This window comes from Notolabrus celidotus, chromosome 21 (genome assembly GCF_009762535.1).
Source record: "Notolabrus celidotus isolate fNotCel1 chromosome 21, fNotCel1.pri, whole genome shotgun sequence".
NCBI lineage: Eukaryota > Metazoa > Chordata > Actinopteri > Labriformes > Labridae > Notolabrus > Notolabrus celidotus.
The window spans coordinates 22,956,318-22,981,683 of record NC_048292.1 but is presented as its reverse complement, the minus strand read 5'-3'; the positions used below and the strand labels follow the sequence as shown (position 1 = coordinate 22,981,683).

Below are 25,366 nucleotides of genomic sequence, written 5' to 3'. Positions count from 1 at the left end.
CAGCCTCTGTTTTTGCACAGCTCTGCACATGTAAGGTGTGACGGTTGTGGTGTTTTCACCAAGCCGTTTATTCAGTACGAGGTGACTGTTTGGTAAAGGTGACAGTGACAAGCACAGCAGTTTGGCCCAAAGCTGAATGTTATTTTGCACCGAGCCCAAAATAAATCCTCGGTGCCTCTTCACGCTGCTGCTGGAGTGTTGCATGATGAGAAATGTGGCAAAAAAGAAGCCTGCTTCAGACAGAGGTGCTTTTTTTGACACAAAGAATTGCCTGCTGTGACAGAGAATACACATTAAGGATGCAACACTCAAAGTATTCTCCATGAATGATCTTTTGAAATGTTAACGACCAATTATTGATTACTTATTTTTTACTCTTATGACAAAGATCATACCAAATGCAGTTTCACCCTAAAGGCGTTTTTCAACCACAGAAACTTTACCCCTGAACTACGTGCGGTGGACACAGGGTCTAAATTTAGTGGTGTAGTGCATTTCCTTTTTTTTCTCCTCCATACGTCACTGGCCTGATTTGCACAATCTACCCGGGACTTCAGCCCGTGGTCGAAACACAGACAACAATGGGGGCAAAGGAACCTTTTAGTTCCGGTGAAAGTAGTTCTTGGGACTAAATAACCCCAGAACGTCTGTTTGAAATGCACCTCTAATCTTATACAGGGTTCCCGCTCTTTCCCAGAGATCATTTTCCAGGACATTTCCAGGACATTTTCATTGATGATCAAGCTGGTATGACAGTCTAAATTTAGTTCCTAATTTAGTTCCTAAATAGTCTAATGTGTTCCTCTCAGTGGAAGTCTACATTGAAAGACATGTAGTCTATGGCTATCAATGAAATCATCTCTTACTTACTTAAAAATGTTTCTGTGCAGCTGTGTTGCTCTTTTTGTTGTTTGTTTTCACTATTGGGAGTTTGCACTCCTACCAGCTAGAGCAGGGGTTCCTGGGGAGCTCACAGCAGAACTTTGTTTTGATTGGTCAGCATGGCGGCCATGCGGCCAATCACATGTGAGGATATAGGATACAGGTGATGGAGGGGAGGCTGTTTATCCTGGCTTCATCTGTTCCTTCAGAGAGAGTCTTCTTGAAGACCGGGCAAATACTCACTCAGAGGAGAAATCAGATCAGCTAATCCAAGCTGAGGCATCTGATTTTTCTCAATGCCAACCTGAGGACATTAATAATGTTTGCTCCAGTTTAGTTCTGGTTATGTTTGCAGGAGTTTGGTTTTGGTTCTGTTTGCTTGAGTTTGGTTCTAGTTCTGTTTGCTTGAGTTTGGTTCTGGTTCTGTTTGCTTGAGTTTGGTTCTGGTTCTGGTTCTGTTTGCTTGAGTTTGGTTCTGGTTCGGTTCGGTTCTTGTTCGGTTCTTGTTCGGTTCTGGTTCGGTTCGGTTTTGGTTCGGTTCTGGTTCAGTTCGGCTTTGGTTCGGTTCTGGTTCAGCTTCGGTACGGTTCTGGTTCGGTTCTGGTCGGGGTCTGGTTCGGTTCATGGTTGGGTTTGCTTGAGTTTGGCTCTGGTTCTGTTTGCTTGAGTTTGGTTCTGGTTCTGTTTGCTTGAGTTTGGTTCTGGTTCTGTTTGCTTGAGTTTGGTTCTGGTTCTGTTTGCTTGAGTTCGGTTCTGGTTCGGTACGGTTCTGGTTCGGTTCTGGCTTGGTTCTGGTCCGGTTCTGGCACGGTTCTGGTTCAGTTCTTGTTCGGTTCTGTTCTGGTCCTGGTTCGATTCTGGTTCGGTTTTGGTTCGGTTCGGTTTTGGTTCGGTTCGGTTTTGGTTCGGTTCGGGTTCGGTTTTGGTTCGGTTCGGGTTTGGTTTTGGTTCGGTTCTGGTTAACCCTGATTCTAACCCTAACCCTAATCCTAACCCTAATCCTAACCCTAATCCTAACCCTAACCCTAACCCTAATCCCAACCCTAACCCTAACCCTAACCTTAACCCTAATCACAACCCTAACCCTAATCCTAACCCTAATCCTAACCCTAATCCTTACCCTAACCCGAACCTTAACCCTAATCATCATTATTGGTGTATATGTTGTTTTGTAATGACACAGCACAATTTTATAATTTATTAGAAATGTATTCAAATTATTTCATGGACCCCATGCTATGGTAGGCGGACCCCCAGGGGTCCCAGGACCACACTTTGAGAACAACTGAGCTAGAGTAAGGTACTTGAGCTCTCAGCCTGCAGAGAAAGTTGTGAGGCACAGACCCCCAAGCTCTCTGCCCGACTCCACTGGTCACACTATAACTTAAATATAAGACTCTTTGAATCAGAAGAGCACTCTACAAGGTTAATGTACCATAAAACATAAACAATATACCCCCGTTTTCTGTGAATGCATGATTATGAAGTGAAGGAGAAAAGATGGGGAAAAAGTTGCACAGTGTCTCTGTCTTTTCCAGCACAGTGTGAACTCAACTTTCAATGAACGGGGATGTGTTTTGTTAATAGGGTCAGGTCGCACGCAGCCATGTTGGAATAATTTTCCAGGACTATATGTGATTTTCCAGGACATTTTACTTTTTCTCCCTTTTTCCAGGTGTTTTCCAGTACTGGAAAACTGGTCAACTGTTCTCCAGGTTTTCCAGGTTTTCCAGGACGTATGGGAACCCTGTTATATCTTCAGCAGCAACATAATACTTATAACAGATAGTTTTGCAAAGCTACAGAACATTTAGTCTTACAAATTGCTTAACACTCTGGATATCAACATGCAGAGCTCATAAAAATAATCTCTGCAGATACAGTCGTATAGAATGAGGCTCAAACTACTGGATGTGGATTTGTTTCAACAAAAGAACTGAGCAAAAACCCATTTCAGACTTATAGTGATCAGTTTTCTGCCATCTTGTTCTTATTGAGAAAATTCAGCATACAAGGTACAAAGGTGTTGGTCAGGAGCGTATGCGGGTCATAATCAGTCGGGTGGCAGAAAACACACATTCAGAAAGTAGCGCTGTTGCTGGTATGCAGAGACATGGCGTGCCAGCTTTGCCAGGCTGGGAAATCTCTCTGCATGTTGTGTAAAAACGTCCTAATCCTTCGTGCCAGTGATGTTGGTGGCAGCTGCTGTGTATTGCTCCCCCTAAAACGAGCTTGCAGAGACCTGGCGCACGTTTGCAGCCCCCGGCTGAGCGTCCCTGTTGTGCCCAACACCTCATCAACAACATCATTTAAGCTTAAAACACCACCCTGAACGCTGAATGTAGAATCTCTACCTGAGAGAAAATCAAACAGACGTTTGTTGGCTCCACTAGGTAACACAATCCTCTTTTTTCCTTTCCCAACAGATATGCAGTCATCATAGCATCACTGACAGGCCTGACCCTGGATTAACACGACCATGGAGTCCTCTTCTGAGTCCCAGCAGGAGCCCGAGAAAATTTTGGTGAGTAACAAGCAAGAGGTTTTCATTCCCAAACAAAAGTGTAACCTACTTTTCCTAAATGGAAACTGGCATGCATGTACAAAATAAACCAAAGGGGTTTTAGATCTTACCTACACTGCTGTTAATACGTTATTTTCAAACATGAGGACTGATGAACACAATCAAGCATTTTAGAATGAAAGTCTGAATAGACTGTCCCTAAACTAATCACTGCCCTCCTTTAAGATCCACCCTGTCTCCTTTCCTCTTTAACACCCATAATTATCCCTAATAATTGGTCTCCCCTCATGTAAAGTCTTAAGTTGGAAAGAGCTTCTGTTTCAGTGACAGGATGTCTCTCTAGGAATACACTCTCTGAACCCTAATCATTAGCTAAAGGTGCTAAAGTTGTCAGGCTCTCTGTGGCAGACACTGCACTCTGCTACCTGTAATTAAAGTTGTGTCGGGGTGTGTGTGTCAAAGTGTGTGAGAGTGTCAGTAGATAGAAAAGACAGCAAGTGTCACTTTGGCTGCAGACAATTAAAGGTCATACACAGTGGTGCTTTTGCTACATCCTCTTTCCGAGAAGCGGGTATCTTGATGAAACAGACGGCTGAGAGGAAAAGGACAAAACTGTGAGGGTTGGTAGAACTGAGCCGAGCTCACGTTCTATCGAAGCGGTCATACAGATCAGATCATCTAAGCTGTTTCAGCCAGTTGTGTTCAAACCTAGACAAAAACAAGCATGCTGGATATGTTGATGAGTTTTTAGTGAAATAGTGACGTTCAACGACATGAGCATTGCTAAAAGCCAGAAGGTTCACCAAACATGACACAGCAAATGTCACTGACAGTGAACAGGGAGGGGACTGTGGGGAGGCTCAACCACTTACTGTATCAACCTGAATGTAAGACAACTCTCCCTTGAAGAACACATTTCACAAACCTTTGAAATAAAAACATGTTTTAACCACCTTTTGAAATTAAATTGTCACATTTAAATTGATTAAATATGTCCGCATGTCCACTAGGGATGGGCATTTCAAGCCAAAATACCATTAGATAATCATTGGCATCTATTTGACGATTATTCAAATACCCCCCCCACACACACACACACACACACACACACACACACACACACACACACACACCTGTCCTGTTAACAGCCCGTTTGTGTGGCAGTCTCTTTAACCAGCAGCAGGACGAGGTGCTGCTAGTAGCAGGCAGTGACGGCGTCTGTCTCGATCTCTATGTCTGTGTTTCTGTGACACGGCGTGTCTTCTTCTGCTAATGCAGTTAGTATTCTTCTTCTTCTTGTGTTACTTAAAGCTGGGGTTGGTAGTCTCGGAAAACTAGCATGAATTTGAATGTAGCATTTCCTCAGGACTCCGTCTAACCCCTCCCCCCCTCCCCTTGGAGCTCCTCCAAAATGACGCCCCCCCCGCTCAAATGCACGAGCGCTGCTGATTCATGACCATATGATCGTGACTGATTCAAAACCGGTCCTCACCAAAACATTATCATAGTGAAAGTTAAAAACACAAACAAACATGGCTGCTGTTAGTACTCACAACTGTCATGCTTGCATTATCCAGTTGTACTGGTGACACGATATCAGGAGTTAAGTTATAACACATATAATACTGTAACAGCTCTACTGTTTGTTAAACGTGTTCAGTGTAGATGTTCTTAATTCCTACAGTGTTGACAGTCAGTGAAGGCATCAGGAGAGGTGTAGAGTGTGCGAGCTGGAGAGAGGAGAGACAAGAGGAGAAGTTTTTCATTCATTCATTCAACATTGATTGTTGTTTTGTTGGTTGGTGTGATCACGACCGACAGTGACCGGTTATTAAAGATCAACTTGTTCACGAATCAGCTCGTCATCCCTACAGCGTCCGGACTGATGCTACAATACGTATACATTTTCTGTAGGATTAGGATTTACTAAATGTCATTCATTCTTTTGCTTGTCAGAGCCCCCGTGGTGAGAGCTTTTTAGACTCTGATCCGGACTACAGTCCTGAGCAAAGCACCTCATCGGGTCAGAGGGGACAGGCCCAAGGTCGAGCAAGAGGGGCAGTCAGTAGAGTCAGGGGACGGGGACGAGGAGTACACGCCGGGGAAATGTACGCGCAGGAGGCGGGCAGAACGGCAGGACAGGATTTGAATGGTTTAAAATTTTGGGCCCCAAAAACGATGATTGGGTGGTGTTTTCCCAGGTTTACTCCGGCTGTAGATAGCGGCTTTTTTTCAATCTTTTTTAAGAACACATTATGTATTGATTGCCATCAGGACATAAAGATCATTTTAACCAGTATAACAAAAAGTGTATCTAAATCTGATTACCAACCCCAGCTTTAATGCGGTTAGCAAACAGCTTTAAGACGCTCTGTAGCCACCGTCTGGTGGGAATACCATATTACCATAGACTATAAATAAAAATGGACAGCGTTGCTCCGCCTCTTCCCGTTGTACAGTTCTGAAGCCAAAAAATCCCTCTCCTGGGCGCCACCATTGTGCAGCCAGAGCCTGTGAAGCCACTGTAATAAGCTCCGCCCTACAGCGTGATGTCACAAGATGCTGTGTGTCCTTTGAAGTTTCACTCCACGGCGGCTGTGAATCAAAGGAAACCCGGAAGTAAAACCCCAATTTTTAACCTCTAATAACTAACCAAAAAGAAAGTTTTCAGAAAAAAGAGGCCTTGAACACAAAACAGTCAAATAATAACTACATATCAACACAACATACGGATGTGAGAAACATTCGTACAACGTATATTCATTTTTTAAACTTTGACTGCTCCCCCATTCAAATGAATGGGGGAGACGGATTTTTTGACCTATACTGCAGCCAGCCACCAGGGGGCAGTCGCACTGCTGAAAGCCTCACCACCAGGGCCGTGTCCGACACGCTTGCGTATTACAACCAGGCACTGTAAAAACGATGAAAACTTTTACTCTTAACATGAGAAAATATTCAAAGTAACTCTTTGATTTTTACAAAGTGAACAAATATTCGAAAATCATTGTCCATCCCTACCATCAACCTGAATGTAAGACAACTCTCCCTTTAAGAACAAATCTTCTCTGTATTTAATGATGGCAGTCTTTTACTCACATGTGCGTTATAACATGATCTTTTTGTCCTTGCCAACTTTATTTAATTACACTTGGTAAAACGATATTTTGGGGTTGTGACAGTTGTTCAATGTCTTGGTTTTATTTATGACCGTTTCCTTTAAAAAGGCATCATAACTCCGCCTCAGCTGTCAGATAACTTTGTGTTCGTCACCATGTTTTCATCTTACTGAGCTGGACTCAAGTATAAGGATAACTCACTTTATAGTTGAGCGACAACGCCCACTGTTGTGATGAACTGTTCAATTGAAAATTTCAATGCAGCCACTTCAGAGCAAGAGGCATCAAAACCAGATCCTGACTCTTGATCTAACACAGGAGCTTCTGCACACATGAATCTGACAGCAGAGGAACCATTGGTACCTTCAGTCATCACACACACATTCACACACCCACACATTAAATACCACTTTCCCTCCTCTCTGCTCCCAGGATTGTGATTCTGCCCTTTCATTTCACCTTCATCATAATCCCCTGTAGCCATTTTTGCATTGAGGCGGAGGGCAATTATAATTGCAGATAACCGGGGTGATAACAACGCTGGCCATCTCTCCCACAGGCCGCCACACAAAGTGACATATAATGGGACGGTGTGTGTGCCGAGCTAAAAGCCTTTTCTTACTTCTTTGAGTCCTGCTCGAGTGGGAGTGAGTCTTAATGACACTTGATAACTGTTCGTAGAGCAAGCTCATTTCTTAGCCCGCCTTCTCTCCAGTCTATTTCAGTGTCTGAATAATTAAAGTGCTGATGGTTTGAAAGCCACATCATTGTATTTACTGTTTCCTGGGAACGCTTTCTTCCAGATTCAATTAGTTGAAGGTGTTGATTGCTGCAGTGTAGCATCAAAGCTTCCTGAAGACGACTCAGGAGCAGTGTGTTATCTATTGATCATACATTTTCAGCGACTGCCGTGTCGAGGTGGTGTGAGACGTGGCCTGCTGGATGCATTGTATTGCTGGCGTATCCTGCCATTTGCTGAAATGCTCTGTTAGTGGACAGGAAGGCTCTTCTCCCCTCGCTCCGACGTCCTCACAGCGAGGAGATGCTTCAGGAAGGTTTTACGTTAGCCCAGCTGCCCCCCTCCTGTGTCAGACACCCACCACCATTCAGCCGGCTGTCGTTGCAATTGCACATACTATAATGAAAGCACTGGTGACCTGCTGTGTAGAATATGCTGCAACGAAAGGTACATACACAGCCTTTCTGCTCTGGAACAATGGGCTTAAGGTGGAGAAAAGGATCTGTGGACAGGAGAACACAGACGGGGATAATTTGATCGGCTGAAATAAATGAGAAAACTTTCATCCACTGTGATATGCCCTTTGGCAAGGCCACTCATCCACATCTGATCCAGGAGAGCTCTACAGCTGCCAGCTGTATACAACTTGTTGTGCTGAATGCAAGTCAGGATATCTCTGGCTTCACACGACAGGAGCTTTTGGATTGAGAGATTCCTAATTGATCCTCCTGTACAGTCAGAGGAGATCTCTGTTCTGTGACCTTGAACAGGAACAACTTGTCAGAGGAAATCTGTTCAGGGCATCAAATTATTTTGAATTAAAATATTGATACTTAGTGATCATTGAATGGAACAAGTTAGGAGAGGTTAGAGATATTTTGTCCCACCCCTTTAAAGTGGAGTAGTCTAACAGAATGGCATCGTCCTGGTACAGTGACGTTTGCTTGGTTTTAACGTCTCCAGCCTTTTTTTTTTCAGCTTTTCAGGATATTTTGCCGTTTTTCCTTTCTCACTATCCTCTTATAGAGCAGTACAGTACCTGCACAGCAGCCTTACACTGACTCTAAATAAACGACTACGAACCCACCTTTCAAAGTATTTATTAATATGCCAAAAAGTAGAAAACTTTTGCCTCACTGTGTATTTCTAGTTTACTGAATATAAAACACCTCTATTGATATCTGGAGGCCTGCATGACTCTTATAATAGAAATCGACAAACAGTGTATCCCCTTAATGGGCTCTTTTCATGCGAGTCGGAAGGACCTGAACAGCATGATGAATCATCAGTATGAAAGTCTACACTGTTATAGATTTCTATATATTAGATATGTCTGGTCATGAATTCAGGGTCTTCAAAGAGCAGCAGCATTTACTGACTTCTTTAGCCGTGCTCGGAGCTTCAGAGTCGCATTAGAATCAGAGAAGAGACAGCACCTGTGACCTCAGATTACACCAGAAGACATTCCAGCCACTGTTTTCATTATTGTTGTTAATTTAAGAATAGATAAGATAAGATAAGACAAAATAAGTTACTCCTTTATTCGTCCCACAACGGGGAAATTCATGGAGTTACAGCAGCAAATGAAGGTGTACAGTACAAGAATTTCAACAAGAATATATATAGAAAAGAAATGTCCATCAGATACGACAGATTGGCCATAATCCTCCTGTCAGCCACCACCTCCACAGGGTCCAGGACTGAGCTGGCCTTCTTCCCCAGTTAGTTCAGTCCCGCTCTCCTGTATCCTGTCCGCCCGCAGCAGGTGAAATCCTTCCAATGTGGCGTTCATGTCCGGTGTTAGCTCTGTTAGCATGATGCTACTCTGGTGCTGGGTTAGCTCGTCCACCATATCATAGATAGATCTTATATTCCACATAACGGTGGGTGGAAGGACAGGTCGATGCCATCTTTTTTAGCTTGCACCTCAATACCAGCACGTCATCCTTGCCTCCTTCTCCTCAGCTCGCAGGGAACATCGGGCCTAGCATCGTTTAGCATCGACATGCTACAGCTGCTAACAGCTGATCTCATATGTATGGATACAGTCGATTTATTACCTTTTAAAGCGATGTTAGATCGATATGTGTCGTCCAGAAGGCCAACTTGCTGAGCACAGATCGATGAAGTTGGATCATAGGAATATAAATCGATACATCGATGTAGTAGATGAATCATTACACCCCTATGTTAATTGGAAAATTACCTGAGTATACATAATAGATTGTTAGTTGCATCCTTTATACAACTCCCCTTTTCCAAAGTGTCCATACGTTCTCACCACTTTAACAATCATCAGGGTGAATTTCTCCTAACCACTAAATCAGAATGAGCTTGTAAAAATAGATCTCTGTTTCTAATTTGCTCTGATTAAACTTGCTTCTGACAACACCGACAGGATTGGCATGCCCTTGTAACTTCCTGTGGGATGCTGGATGCCCACACATTCCTATTGAAGCTATTTAACAAGCTGTGGCTAGCTTTGATGTGGTGCTGACCACACCCGTCACTTTAAATTCAGCATGTAGTGCGTTTCATAACGCTCCATTCAGACTGCCTGTTGTGTCCAAGCTTTTGTCTCTTCTCTCAATTCATCCGAGTGATTCAAAGTAGGACAAAGCCTTACCTTTTTGACTGTAACACCTCAACCTGATGTTGTACTATTAATGTTAGATGTAGTAAAATGTGATGGGGAGCGACAATGAGGCCTTCATATTTGAATACAGCTAAGCGGAGGAACAGTCCTAGAATAGAAATCCACATGCGACTTTAATCGCCAGTGTTGATTATTTTTATTCTGCTGTTTTAAAAATAATTTGTGACTGGCAGAGAGATGTACAGGTTCTCGTTACTTAGACCTAAAAGTGCCGGATAATGTGACAGGAACAAGCTGCAGGAGGCTGCAAGAAGGTGAAAATTGGCTTCCGGCTGCTCTTTGGGAGTGAGAAAAGGAAGCTGCATCAGCTCCCGTATGTCAGTGGACAGACTTGGGGTGCTGTTGACAGAGCGGAGCTGACAGCCCGGGCTGATGAGAGGCTGCCTCACCACTAAAGTTAAAGTAAACAGGAAAAGCAAGCTTACCCTTTATGGCTTTCGCCTGGCCTGAAATGCAGGAAAACTGCAAATCTGTGTATAAACAGAATTTCAGATGATATGTGGGAGGTTGCAGATTTGAGTTTTCAGGATTTAAGTAAGCTGTGGAGTAAAAAATGTTTGATATGTCCTCACCTGACAGATTTAATCAGTCTTTCCACTCAGGATGGGGAAGTGGGTAGGCTGTGATTACGTATGGATTTATTAACTCGGGGAATGAAGAAGGCAGGTGCTGCTAGCATCACGTAGATTGGATATTTGTTAGTGTGTGTGTTCCCACTAAAGATGCTGCAATTAAACTAATGCTTTTTACCACAGGACCCTATAGGAAACAAATTTAGCTCTGTTGTTTCTGTGTGAATCGATCCGTGCACACTAACTGCCCCGCGTGCACACACATCCCTCTGAGTGTCCAGTTCCCTTTGCTGGAGGAGGGTGATATATTGTGTTTCAGCTCACGGGCTGATGTGTGTGTTGTGTCTGCCGGTTTAGTATGAAGAAAGGGAAGAATGGTAGCACTCATGTGTGGCACAATATACATGTCGTCTTGTGCAAGATGTTCCTGTGTTATGCAAGGCTGCTCCCTATTACATCTTTTAATAATATGCAGAATGTTGAATACTTTAGGAGCCTTATAAATGAAAATATGTGAGATGTATTTGGCCTCTGGTAACCTAAATCAACAAAAATGTTCTACCTATGATATTTACAGTCACATTTACATACTATTATATAAAATATTGGAACTGAACTTGAATCCATTTTTGAAGTATTATCAGTCAAGTTTTTGATACCGTTCTAATGCTAGGATAAAGAGGCGGGGTTAACTTGGATATTAATGGCGAAATAAATATCTAACCAATCAGAAATGAAACACTGAGTCATGCGCACACATGTTCAAAGAAACTACTCTGCTCCTGCTCAGACCATCTACTGATGTCTCAGCCAGCTCCCCTCAGTGTTGTCTTAGCTGCCTGTAATCTGTCTGTTTAGCTGTCTCTCTGCTCTTTGCACCGCTGTGCTCATGTGTTCCTGTCTGCACATCCAGCGCTGAAGATGACAGCTTGATGTCATTCTTCTATTTTCTAACTGCGGTGGATTTGGGGAAACTTTTGGACGCGGTTGAGTTGAGCCGTGGCCGAGTGGCTAAAACAGTCCCGCATATGCTCCACTAACTTTCCCCAGGACAGGTTCACTAACTTTCCTCAGGACCAGTTCACTAACTTTCCCCAGGACCGGTTCACTAACGTTCCCCAGGACCGGTTCACTAACTTTCCCCAGGACCGGTTCACTAACTTTCCACAGGACCGGTTCACTAACTATTCCTAGGACCGGTTCAATAACTTTCCCCAGGACCGGTTCACTAACATTCCCCAGGACCGGTTCAATAACTTTCCCCAGGACCGGTTCACTAACTTTCCCCAGGACCGGTTCAATAACTTTCCCCAGGACCGGTTCACTAACTTTCCCCAGGACCCATTCACTAACTATTCCTAGGACCGGGTCACTAGCTCTTCCCAGGACTGGTTCACTAGCTTTCCCTAGGACCGGTCCACTTACTTTCCTCAGGACTGGTTCACTAATTTTCCCCAAACAGCTCAGAGTTTAGACAAACAGCTTCGTCTGACATCCGGAGCCGAGCTCCTCTGCGTGCACATACCACACTTCAGCCTCCTCTCCTCCAGGTGTCCCATGGTCCTGATGCCCCGGATACTACGGAGTGATAAAACTAATAAATGATAGAAGTCCTGATTCTGAAATATTTTGTGACTCAGCACTCAGAGACCATTTGAAATGAATAATTTTCAGATTCTGGAGTTTTTATGTCTTCAGATTCAGAGTCAGACGGCTCAAACATGCAGGCTGTGAACTCTCTCTTGACCTGTCAATTAAAGAGTTAGGCCACGCCCACACAGTCCTGAGAAATGCTCTGACCTGTAAAATAAGATGGTTTTGAACAGAGTTTTTTTTAGAGTTGTGGATGTTTATTTTCACTCAGATTTTTGTTGAAGCTTGATTACACATTACATTTTTATATTCTACATGAATTTTATATTTTCCATTGATGTGTCCAGAGGCTTTAATGTTTCTGTCTTGGCATTTAAAGTTAGTAACTAATAAGGGGCTTCGAAGTCCGTTTTGAGATCTGTCCCCTTCATGCAGACTGAGCTGGAGTATTTTATAATGATATGTCATGTTAAACAAAATTACTGATGGGTGCTTTGTTCATCTTCCTCTTTTAGAAAACAAATAAAGTCACACTAAATCACCCTCAGCAGGACTTTGAGCCCGCAACAGATCTGTAACCTAATTAAAATGTTCGGTCTTCCATCACAAACAAGCTTTACATTTCTGGAAGTGTTGAACGCAGTGAGCTCGATTCAGCTCTGAGAGTCAATCTAACTGGGGATGTTTTCCTCCCTCTGTCTCCATGACTTCAAAATGCATACAAATATTTTCATTGAATCTAACCCCATGATGTGGATCATGGCCATGTCTCTCAGCAAACTAGCTGCAGTGTGTCTCCTCACAAGGGCTCCATTGTAGCCTCTTTTAAAAAGAATACCCAATCAGGAGAGGGAATGAGGTTCTATTTTCAAGTGCATCACTTCACTTCTGTGGGAATCAAAGCTTTAGTACAACTTCTTCTTCTTCAAAAATGTTTTCATCTGTTACGTCAGAAGTGAGTCACTGTTTGTTTCATACTCTGTGTTGGGTTGTGCACACTTGCTTGCTATAGATGTCTTTTAACACTTAAGCTGTGTTTACTACGATATTCCCCGCTGGCCTTCTTGAAGAATTCCCGCGAGGAGTCGTGGTGAGATGATGCGAGAGCACAACAAGAAATATTTTCACTGCATTAAATTCACAGCGAGCTCGTGGGAGTGATGACGTGTGCTGTATATTATAAGTCTTGTGCAAACCTGGGGGGCATGTAGCAGGATGAATACAAACACTTGAGGTCGAAGAAGGAGAATTTATTTCAAAACAAGAGCAGTGAAGACGTCAGCACATCCATACATAGCTTTGATATAAATGTAAGTGCTGTCGTCATAGTGTAGGTGTTGCTTCATCTGTTGTAAACATTACACTGTGGATTTCATAGAGTGCTTTTGATGACATGACCTGCCTCACCTCTCGCCACCTGCCCACAACCCCCCTTATCTGATTGAACAGACTTGACTTTGTGAGGGTCGCACGTCTGTGAACAAGCAACTTCAGAAAGATTTGAGGGCAGAGCTCCTGAAAATGTCTATAAAATATCAGGCGTGCGTACGTGAAAGAGGCTTTGTGTTTCGATGAGCAGCTCCCTTTGTTGCTTGTAAGCCATGTTCTATAAGAACTGGCACGTGGATACATATGTATGCTTAGGTATCAATACAATTTCATATATGGAAAGTAAGTTTAGAGTCATAAAAAGCAATAATAACTATTATTTTATTATTCAATGATGAAATTAAGTAACATTTCTGGTTCTCTTCTTTTGGTTTTACATCTAAATAAAGCGCAGAGGAAAGTAAGCTTCACAGATGGTTTATTTATCACCTTTTATTTACAACTTGTTTTTTTTTAAACAGAGTTTTATTGTTTTTAATTTTTCCACAAACAGAAGAGAAGTAAATCAAACATACATCTTGCCTTCGTATCACATTATACATTTTAAATAGTACATTAAGAGTGGATAATATAAAGAAATTTACATTAGAAAGAGAACAGAAGAAAGAAAAATAAAATAAAATAAATAAAATATATAAAATAAATATTGCCACTGTTTCATAGCGTACATTCCAAACAAGGAAAATCCTGCCACAAGACCACTCCCCCCCCCCCACAGATCCATCTCATGCATATTGCCAATATGATAAGTTTTAGCATACCAAATATATGCAAATATAATACCTGATAACAAAAGGCAAAGCTAGCTAAGCTATATTGATAATAAAAAAAGGGGGAGGTTTATTTACTAGTTAATCAACTAGTTGTGATCATAGACTGTAAATAAAAATGGACAGCGTTGCTCCGCCTCTTCCGGTTGTACGGTTCTGAAGCCAAAAAATCCCGCTCCTGGGCGCCGCCATTGTGCAGCCAGAGCCTGTGAAGCCACTGTAATAAGCTCCGCCCTACAGCGTAACGTCATAAGACGTAACTAACTAACGAAAAAGAAAGTTTTCAGAAAAAAGAGGCCTGGAACACAAAACACTCAAATACTAACTACATATCACCACAGCATACGTACGAATGTGACAAACATTCTTGCGACGTGTATTTATTTTTTAAAGTTTGACTGCTCCCCCATTCAAATGAATGGGGGAGACGGATTTTTTTACCTATACTGCAGCCAGCCACCAGGGGGCAGTCACACTGCTGAAAGCCTCACCACCAGCCACCGGAACCTCTCCCTTGGTTGTGATGAACCTGAAATTACTTTTTAGAGAAATAAAATAAATGTAAAATCAGCAATACTTTTGGACATTTTAACTCTGTGTCCTCCAACTCTGCAGCTCGACAGTTGTTTTTGTTTACAGCCTCAGCTCTAATGTTTACCTCTCAGACAGCTCCTTCAGTTTGAAATGCTCTGAAAAGTCCACTGTTCACTTCCTGCTTAGCACAAAACACCAGATGAATAAAGCTGGCAACAAGCTAGCAAACATAGTGGAGCAAGTGGCAGCAAATATTTTAAGATGGTGGAGACCAAAGCAGAACCAAAAAGAGGATAGAGCCCATGAGTTAAGGTCAGTGATTTTGTGGCACCCTTTTTACTCTATATTTAATCCACAGTAATCTCAGTTTGCTCTGTGAGAACTGGTTGCATGGCATCCTCATGCCTGACTGCTAAACTCCAGGAAATAGTCCGTAGTCACAACTGATGACCTAAAACTTATCCTCAAAAGTTTACCTGGCAGCTGACATTGTCTTCTCACAAACAAACAAATATGTGGGAGCAGATGGAGGCTCTGCAGTGACTCGCCAGAAAGACAACAAACTGTTGACAAGTCACACATCTGAAGAAACAGCAGAGTGCTCTGCCAACAACACTCAGCAAGATTCAAATAAGTAAGTCAAGAAGCTAGCTTAGAAATTTGATGGGGGCTACAGCAGAGTGAGGTCATGTGGTACCAAGTCTTAGAGCAGCTTCTGTTAACCAAACTACCTGCACCGGATGCTGGACCATCAGCAAACATCCTTTTTCCCAGAGCCCTCAGTCTTATTGCAGCTGAAATTTAAGACTTCCTGTTATCTTTTGCTGACATCTCTGCAACAAGGACTATAGCCTCTGTATGTGGGACGCTTGGACCAGTAGGCCACTACCGCCCCCAAATAATTACATTTTGATGAAACTATCAATGCACTTTTTTAATAAAATTAGAGCATTTCATGTGCATAGAGAAAAGTGATATAAGGAGTGTGAAGAAATACCTTATTAGTGTTTCTACATTCTGTTCATTGTGCAAGACCATGTCTAGTTTTTTGCTTTTGCGTATAAGCCAGAGACTGTATAAATAATGGTCGTAGTATCTGTGACGTCACCCATCTGTTCCTGAGCGCTGTTTTGAAGCCAATCGGTGGCGGCAGCCATATTGGAAATGTGGAACTCAACCAAACTTAGTGTGAGGTAAAGAGGTGGGGTTTGAGCCTCCTAGCCAACAGCTATGTGTTCCCACCTGTCAGTCAAGTCAGTCATGTCCTTATTTGAGCATAACTCGTAATCTTAAAATCTTCGTAACCGTCGCATTGGAAAAAAAAATCACCTCCTTGTACAGTGTGTGATGACAGAGAAATGAGCTATGTAGAGCCAAGCTGTTTTTGAACCAGGCTGTAAACATGTTTATTAATGCTGCAAAGATTGTCTTCTTTGAATTGGTGTGTATGTGGTTTCTGATGTTTCTGCAGCCAGCCTCAAGTGGACGCTCGATGAACTGCAGTTTATAACACTTCTGCATGGGCTTCATATTTTGAGACTAGAGGTTACTGCTTGACACTCTCATCAATCGCATCCCCTTTATCTCAGCCTGTAGAGTTTTAGGAGTAGAAAGCATTTGAGAATACTCAAAGAAATGAGGCCACAATAACCCAACATATGTTGACACTTGTAGACCATTAGTGCCCTACAGTTCAAATGATAAATACATTAATATCAAAGATAAACTCTTAAATATGCACGCCCTTATGTTACAGATGGCGCTGCACACTGGCTTCAGGTGGCTGCTGTTTAATGAGACTGTTCAGCAGGTTAATGGAAACAGAGGCACAGGACAGTGCTTTAAAGCTTGCATCAGCGGCCCCATAACAAGGCTGCAGGGCAGCAGCGTCGTGCATGCGTCGTACTCTGGGGGGATTTTCCATGATGGCGGTCAGTGTGGCTCTTTAGTTTATTGGTGCACAGGGGCCTCAGTCAACAAGAGCATGAGGAGGAGCAGTGTGCTTGGTGGCTGTGCTCGAGGGTGTTCTCAGAGCTCTGAGTTGCACTAATAAGTGCAGGGCTACACTAGATTCAGCCCTTTATAAAGAGCGACAGCACACTTCCTTTTTCAGTGGCTGTGTGGCTGTGGCTGCTGGTTGGTGTGTCACATGATGTTTGTCTGAAAACATCCTTTTGAGGAGTTGGTTTGTGGTCAAAATGTTGATAAGGGGATTAAAAACCTAGGAAAGTAGATAAAGGACAAGAGGGGAAGATATGGATCATTCTGGAGATAGAAAGAGAGAAATGCTTTGAAGGAGGATGATCGCTGAGGAAGAGTAAACAAATGCCAGGGATGTTACAAATTTACAGAGCGGGACAACAAGGAAACGAGTGAAGGCTCTGAGTAATGAGAGAGAAGTGCAGGAAAAGAGTATTTACCAGAGAGAGAGAGAGGGACTGAGAGGGAGGTTGAGTTCTCGTGCATGCTTGTTCCCTCTGCCTTGTCTCCTCCCTTCAGTGTTCAGTGTGTGTGTCTGTGAGTGCTGGTGAGATGGGCTGAGCTCGGTGGCTTGTCGTACCAGGTTTTATTCAGATCAAGCATCGGCAGCAGCAGCAGCAGCGACGAGCTCACCTCCCTCGACTGACTGACACACGGTACGCATTTCCTCTCCTTCTGTAGGTGAACCTTAACGCTGTTCAGTGTGAAAACAGGAAGCAGGAGTTGGTGGATTAGGCTGAACGTCAGACTCAGTTTGATCAGAAGGTGTGCTGTCACTTTTGAAGGATTTAGTTGTGCAATAAGATGTGGAAATATTAAAAATAGCATGTTGCTGTGAAGTAAGTGTTGTTTTACAGTTAGCTTCAGTCTTCTGTGTTGTTTGTTGAATTGGGGGGGGGGGGGGGCAGCACTCACTACCATGCTTTGCTCAAGGGTTACATGTCGTTAACACAGATCATACTGAGTCTATTAGGAAGTTGGAGGCATTTGCAAAGCACAGTGTATGTTGCTTCAAAGATCCTGAACTAGATATAGTGTTAAAATGACACTTCTGTTTTCAGAAGGTGATTTTTAACAGACCTTTCTGTGCAAAAACACCATGCAGGTTCATTCTGAAACAGTGTTATTGCACAGAATTTGAAGCTGCCTCAGTAGTTACTATACTCTTAGCACTGTCTGTAGCACATGAAGCAAAATACAAATAACACAGCTGAGCAGATGCTGGCTTGTGGCACAGTTGGTTGACAGTGTTTACTGATGTGACTTATTCTTAAACAGAGATATCTGATTAAGAAAGCAGCTTTCTTTTTTTCTGTAGAACAGTTTGATTCAAATTTTCAGCCAAGAAGAACAGTGACAATAACAGACAGTAACGAACAGTTAAAGGGACAAAAATCAAATATTACAATACTACAAGGAGATAGGCATCCAGACAGTAAGACAACGGCAAAAACACATCAGTAAAAACAATTTAGGTAAGAATTAAATGAAATTACAACACCCTGAGGTTAAAGCTGCTGTTGGTAGGAATGGTGTAAAAAATGTTACTTTTTTTCTTCTGGTTTTGGAGAAAATGTCATAATACCCATCGGTACTCATCTGTAAGTGAAGTAATTTCAGACTCCTTGTTCCCGTTATGATGGACCAATCATAGCTAATCTTCAATCCTCTGTCCTGATTGGTTAAGGGGCGGCCCCTACTATGTCCTCTGATTGATTATGAGTCCAGCACCATCATGACTGCACACGCCGATCTGTGTTGGGGGGGATAGTGTTGACATTCGAAGTCCCTCTCTCAGAACAGATGTTTACTCTGTGACTACTGACAGCAGCTTTAAATCATATAAACTGCATAATTCATCAATCTGACTCTATACAGGTTTAGCCTTATTGGAAGTGAAAGTGTCCATTGTTAGTGTTGGGACCAGATGATTTTCAAGTCAAGTAAGAAAATCCTTTTGCAAACAAATGAAAAGTCTCAATAGAAAGATAGTCCATGAGTGGTTTCCAGACTTTCAGAAACAACTGTTCATCACCTTTTAGAACAGCGCTGATCCTCTCGTGAGGAAGTACAATACATATCTCCTTGTACCACAGAGTAACAGTGGGAGTTGTATCTTGAACCCATTTTAACAAAACACATTTCTTTCCAAGAGCAGTAATTTATCCAACAGTTTAAATTTAAGATAGCAAAGAGACACATCCTTAGAAGGCAGGCTAAGTAGGAAGAGAATCTTTTTTGAGTTTGAATTTGAAAATACCACTAAGCTCTTTAGTTATGCAGGACCAAAAACCAGAAATGTATCTGCACTGCCAGAACAGATGAATATAGTCCCCCCTTTAGAGAGCAGCTTTCTGAGCACCTCTGCACAACCTTATTGGCACTTAACTGTTTCCTTATCCATGCAGCAAAGGACTATTTAATTCCAGCCGAAATGTCACTATACAGTGCATTTATCGATTGAACCTTTTCTGCAAAATTGGCATCAGCATAGTTTTTAACAGTTCCGTATTGATCATTGCTTGAGAGTCTTTTTTAAGAGAGATGCATCTGCGCTCGCCTGACTGCGTGTTGATGTCCAAAACATGGAAGTAATTGAAGCCAATAACAGTGAGGGGAGGTACGGCTCCGGTTACCTTCAACAGGGGACTGAGTAACATCCAGTACATTACATACAAGTGATCGCTCTTTAAGGCAACACTTTCACGTCCAGTTAAAACCCAAGTCATGTTTGCAGTAATGCTTTTGGAGGGATTCTCTAATAAGACTTTAAAAACATCACTAAATATATTTATTTGTGACCTAGATGTCTGACAATGTGCGTGGCTCGCTGAATAAGGAACCAATTATCTGTTGCAGGGGATCGGTTATGTAAGAACAGTTTTGCAGGACTGGTTGTGTTTGTGTTTTTCATTTTGTCCCCGCAGAAGAGGCAGGAAACTTGGCGTCAGCACAGCAGTGCAGCAGGCAGCTGGGCTGGACTCTGTAATCAGATTGATAGTACGAGCTGAGGTCTGTGTTCATTCACTGAACAGCTGGTGGAGTCTGGATTTGAACTTGATGCTGCTTCCTACAACAGGACAGGGGACTGTTTTTAAACATGCACTGAGATGGTTTTAGACAGCAGACGAAAAATGCACTCATGTGTGATCGTTTGAATTAATAATGACCTCTGAATCACATTTATTCTCATTCTTAATGCAGTCTGATGTGTGTGGTAATGTTGTCGGTTTCTGCAGAATACATATTCAAACTCTTAGTTTAGTTGCAAAACCCTAATGTCACTATAAATCATAACAAGTGGTTGCATTTGGTATTTATGCAAAGTAAATGTACACTACCAGTCAAAAGTTTGGACACACCTTCTCATTCACTGGTTTTTATTTATTTTCAACATTGTAGATTAACACTGAAGACATCAAAACTATGAAATAATCTGGTTTTGCCATAATCTGGATTACAACAGTAGTCAAATAGGGCTATCCACTGTGTACTAACCCTACCTCTGAGCAACACAACTGATGGTCTCAAACACATTAAGAAGGCAAGTCATTCTACAAATGACCTCTTGACAAGGCTCATGTTAATTAGAAACCATTCCAGGAGACCACTTCATGAAGCAGACCGAGAGAATACCAAGAGTGTGCAAAGCTGTCATGAAGGAAAAAGGGGGCTACTTTACAGAATCTAAAATCTAAAACATACTCTGCTTTGTTTAACACTTTTTTGTACATTCAATAATTCCATATATGATCTTTCATAGTTTTGATGTCTCTGGTATTAATCCACAGTGTTTCAAGTAATTGAAATAAATACAAACCCTTGAATGAAAAGGTGTTTCCAAACTTTTGACTGGTAGTGTATATTAGCAGTTAACAGTCGGTATCTGTTCTATGATCATTCTGTCAGAGAGTGTAGCTTTAACAACTCTAATGTGCAATTAATGTCTCATCTCCTGTGTACTTATGTTAGTTTAAGAGTTGTTTTTATCAAAGTAGATCTGTTGATATAAGCCTGTCTTTCCAATACCTGCTGCCTTTTCTATGATAACTTCTCTATTTTCAAACTTTCAGGCTTTGGCACAAGAACATTATTATCTTTATCCAGCTTTGAAAAACACTGAGTGTTTGTTGTCACACTAAAGAAACAGCCTTCAGGAGGATCAGACCTATTGAGCTGTTGAGCTGTTTTTTAAGTAGACCTTGACTCAGAGGTCCCCATCAAACTTTATAATACTTCTTTAGTGAGACGCTTTGAATTGAAGATTCATTTAATTGATTTCTTGATTGTATTTCTCCTGCAGCATGAAGCCCATGCTACAGGTTGTGTGTTGCATTAATGATTTCCACTTGCCGGGATGAATAAGAATTCTGCAGACACCTTCTCAACTTGTTGGAAGAATGTAATGACGCACCGTACTCACAGTTTGAAGCTCCTGCTGGAACATTCAGCTGTCTGAATCCACAAACATGAAAGAGATCCAGCTGTGATCAGCCAGTGAATCCTTCTCCTCACTGATGAGCAGATCCTCTGCTGCAGTTTGAGGTTTGAGTCTCTTATCACCACACTGGGACTGGGACAGATTGCATACTGTACTGCCTCTGTGCCTCTGTGTATTGTACTCTAATAAAGGCTGTGCTCATTCTGACTCTGCCTATTGCACTGTTACATGGTGCTATGACTGAAGAGAGTAGAGCTGCTGCATGAAGTAAGTGGATTTATACCATCAGTCATAAGCTGCATAATTGTAAATAGCGTCGTGCAGAGCCTGGTGGGACTGCCAACTTTACAACTCGAGTCTCGAACTAGTCCCTGGTGTGCAATGTTCAGACAGTTTTTGAAAAGTTATTTTCATTAAAATAACAAGAATCACAGGTTTATGTCATGAATCTGTGTTTCTCTGGTGTTCTGTACGGCATATTACAGAGAGAGAAATTTATGTCAAGGACGTCAGCTTGCTTTTGGGTAAGATTCCTGTATTTCTTTTTTTTTTAAACTTAGTTTTATTTTGGTTTAGGCAACTTAAACAGTCACTGAAACATCTTTACTGTATCTGTTGCTATATGGTTTCATAAAATATAATGTAACAATAAACAAAAGACAAACCTTTAAATGAATGAATTAACAAATAAGAGTAAATATACATATATAAATAATAGAAAAGGGATGGAAGAGAAAAATAGAATTAAAAATTAAAATAAGCGGATAAATAAATGAAACTAAAGAGGGCACTTTACTTCACTGACACAATCAAGGCAGGGCTCCACCTTCCAACAAACACATCCCTTTGCAGTCTCACAGAGTATTTTATCTTTTCCATCAAATAGATTTCAGAAACCTTCTCAATCCACAAACTGAGTGACGAGGGCTCAGGTTGTAACCACTTAATAGTGATCCATTTGACTGCTGATGTAAACAGTATTTGTAGCAGGTACTTTTTGCCTCTTCCTTCAATTCCCTGTGGTGTTACACCCAGTAATGCCACCTTCTGATCCTTTCGGAAATCTTGGTTGAACACTTCTTTAAAGCTAGGGTTGGTAGTCACTGAAAACTTGCATGAATTTGAATGTAGCATTCCCCAGGACTCCATCTAAAACATTATCATAGTGAAAGTTAAAAACACAAACAAACATGAAACGCGCAGGAGGCGGGCAGAACGGCAGGACGGGATCTGATTGGTTTCATCATTTGGCTCCTGATGACAGGGATTGGTTGGTGTTTTCCCAGGTTTACTCCGGCTGTAGATAGAGGCTTTTTTTCACTCTTTTTTAAGAACACATTATGTGTTGATTGCCATCAGGACATGAAGAACATTTTAACCAGTATAACAAAAAGTGTATCTCAATCTGACTACCAACCCCAGCTATAAGCTTCTTGAAAACGCCATCCCACAATCATTTTATTATGGAACATGTCCAGAATATGTGTGTTTGGTGGCCCAATTTTGCACCACAATTTCTCCAGCACTGATTTGAATGAGATAAGATTCCTGTATTTCTGATTGGTCATATGGTCTCCATTTCTAAAACAGTTGGACCAGGTAATTAATGCCAGTTAGATGTATAAAACAGTTTTATTTGAACAGTAATTGTCATTCTTGCATCTTTTCAGTGGGTCTTTAGGGTCTTTAGCTAAGATGTCTCTATCTTCGGCTCATTAGCGTGTAAAAGAATTCGTCATCAGATTTCACTGTCAAGTTAAATACAACAGTGACGTGACTCGTAAAGCTAATTAAGCAGTCAGCTGGGTGTTCTCTAATGTTCAGCCAACAGCTTGTGATACTGCAAACTCTGATCATCATTTGAAACATGTGGTTGTTTTCCAGGAGATGCATGTGGGCAGACTGTAGGAGTCAGATGAGGAACTGAAGAAGAAGAAAAGAGGAGAATATGTTTTATATTTAACAGCCAATGAGACTTATTTAAAGCTTTTAGACTGAAATCAATAAGGAAGCCTCTTTATGAGCTAGAAAACCATCATCATCAACAAGACTGATCATTTCCATCAGTCTTGTTTTATAGTGTGCTACAGAGAGAACAGTATTCTGAATTTTTCATGACAAAGATGGATAATGACTGACGTGTTTGACGGTTTAAAGAAAGCACGATGAGACTTTTAGTCACACATAGTTTTGTCCACAGGGGGCGCCAAAATCAACGCAAACCAGAAGTTCCTCAGTGGAGCTTTCTGACTTGAATGTTTTGTAGGTGAAGTACTGGACAGTAAACATGGCTACCACCTGTCCTCTAAAGAACATGTAACCTGTCCCTTGCATGTGGTATTTGACCACCAGGCCCCCCAGCAGCAGTGAAACTAATACTCCACTGTCTGTGGGGGTTCATGGACCCACCCAGCTACCCCCCACCTCCTCTGTTTGGAAGACTGACATGCTGAAACACTGCAGCCAAATGAAAAGAATCCTGTGTGAGGCCGAGCGTTGAGTATAACAAGACCCTTCTCTTTACTTCCTCATTAAAGATAAAACACTGTCAAAAGACTCAGTTGTAAAAACTCCCATACAGTGAAAAACCAACAGGCATCTCTTTCTCCTCCACTTCCTCCCCTGTCAGCTTCACATGACATCATTAGGGTTTATGTTGGCCATGTAAAGGCTGAAAAATAGACATCCATAGGGAGGCTCCTGTTTGCAGTAAGTGTCAGAGTGTGCCTGCTGCAGAAAATTATCTGTGTATGGATTTCCTGTCAGACCATACAAGGACAAAGATTTAATTTCTGTCATCTTCCACTCTTATAAGGGCGAAAGGTTAAATACTCAAATTAAATGTACGTCAGCAACTACTGTTGTAGAGAACGAGAACACCTTCAGAGTATAAAGTAGTCTAATTATCTAAAGGTTGTACTGGTTTTAACAGTCACTTTCAACACTGAACAAAATTATTCTTGATGCTTAAAATGAAGTGACCTTGAATGACCCTTAGTAAGCAAAAGAAGACTTTGGAATTTTAAACCTGCCTTTAAAAGTGTGATCAATCTGGATTAACTATTGAAATTAATTGCGATTGACAATAATTTTCCTTAAAAAGACCTACATTTTCATTATCTTAACTTATTACCCGGCTTTCTTACTGCTCTTACAGTTGTGTAAGATGCTTGATTCTGATTGGTCCAAACCCCTTGACAACGGTTATTAACCTTCACTAACATGAGCAACACCAGAGGCAAACTAATCACACGTCACGTCATATCAATCTGCGGAAAAGAGTTCAGACACATTTAGCTTCTGCTTGTTGCCACAGACCGTTAGGTAAAACCCTTAGCTTCCGTTAGCATCATATTGGTAAACAATGTGGCTAAAACATTAGCTTACGATAGCATACTAAATCGGCAGACTACGGACGTTTACATATTGGATCCTGTCTATCAATATGATCTTCGAGTGGAGCAGGTGAGAGAAACTTTAGGTTAGTGATCTCTACAAAGATACTTAACCCATGAGCGGTGGTGATGATAGCATCAGGGTTCAAAGTTGTGACATTAGTTTCTTTTTAAAGGTGTGTGAACCGCAGAGCTCAGAGAAGAAGGAGAGCTGAATGAGGACAGTTTCATGTTCAATCCACCGCAACAGGCAGAGAAGAATCCATCACCGTGGAACGATAACTGACGAGGAATCAGTGGGACTATTTTTAAAAACTGTAAACATAAATCATTTAAATCAATAAAATAATCTTTAATCAATGTTTTTAACAACGTGTTTGTATTTTAAGTTAGTAACCAGGTAATAAGCGGGATAATGTATGGTTAGCAGGTTGTTATGGGAAAAATAACCCCTCCAGGGTGAGACAACACCCCTCTGCATCGGGGTCTTGTCTCACCCTGTCTGACTTGGAATCTGAGTATACCAACACCAATCTGTCTGACTTAGAATCTGAGTATACCAACACCAATCTGTCTGACTTAGAATCTGAGTATACCAACACCAATCTGTCTGACTTAGAATCTGAGTATACCAACACCAATCTGATCACAGTTTTCACTTTGACACAAATGTTAAATTCTAGATAAATCCCTCCCTGGATAGAGATCAATTTGTTTGAAGCTGGGCTGCTTCTGAGACATAACCTCTAAAGTGGAGCCGTTAGCAAACAGG

The 25,366-nt window shown here is 41.8% G+C and overlaps 1 protein-coding gene across 11 annotated transcripts in view; it reads left to right on the top strand.

The window, feature by feature from the left end:
• The window catches only part of osbpl8 (oxysterol binding protein-like 8), a 140,720-nt gene that overhangs the window by 31,898 nt on the left and 83,456 nt on the right, over positions 1 to 25,366 (top strand). For all 11 annotated transcript variants that reach the window (XM_034673248.1, XM_034673253.1, XM_034673251.1 and 8 more), the window contains one exon: positions 3,309 to 3,406. In XM_034673248.1, the coding sequence (XP_034529139.1) occupies positions 3,362 to 3,406 (45 nt within the window). In that variant the 5' untranslated portion in view covers positions 3,309 to 3,361. The remainder of the gene's footprint in view (positions 1 to 3,308; positions 3,407 to 25,366) is intronic.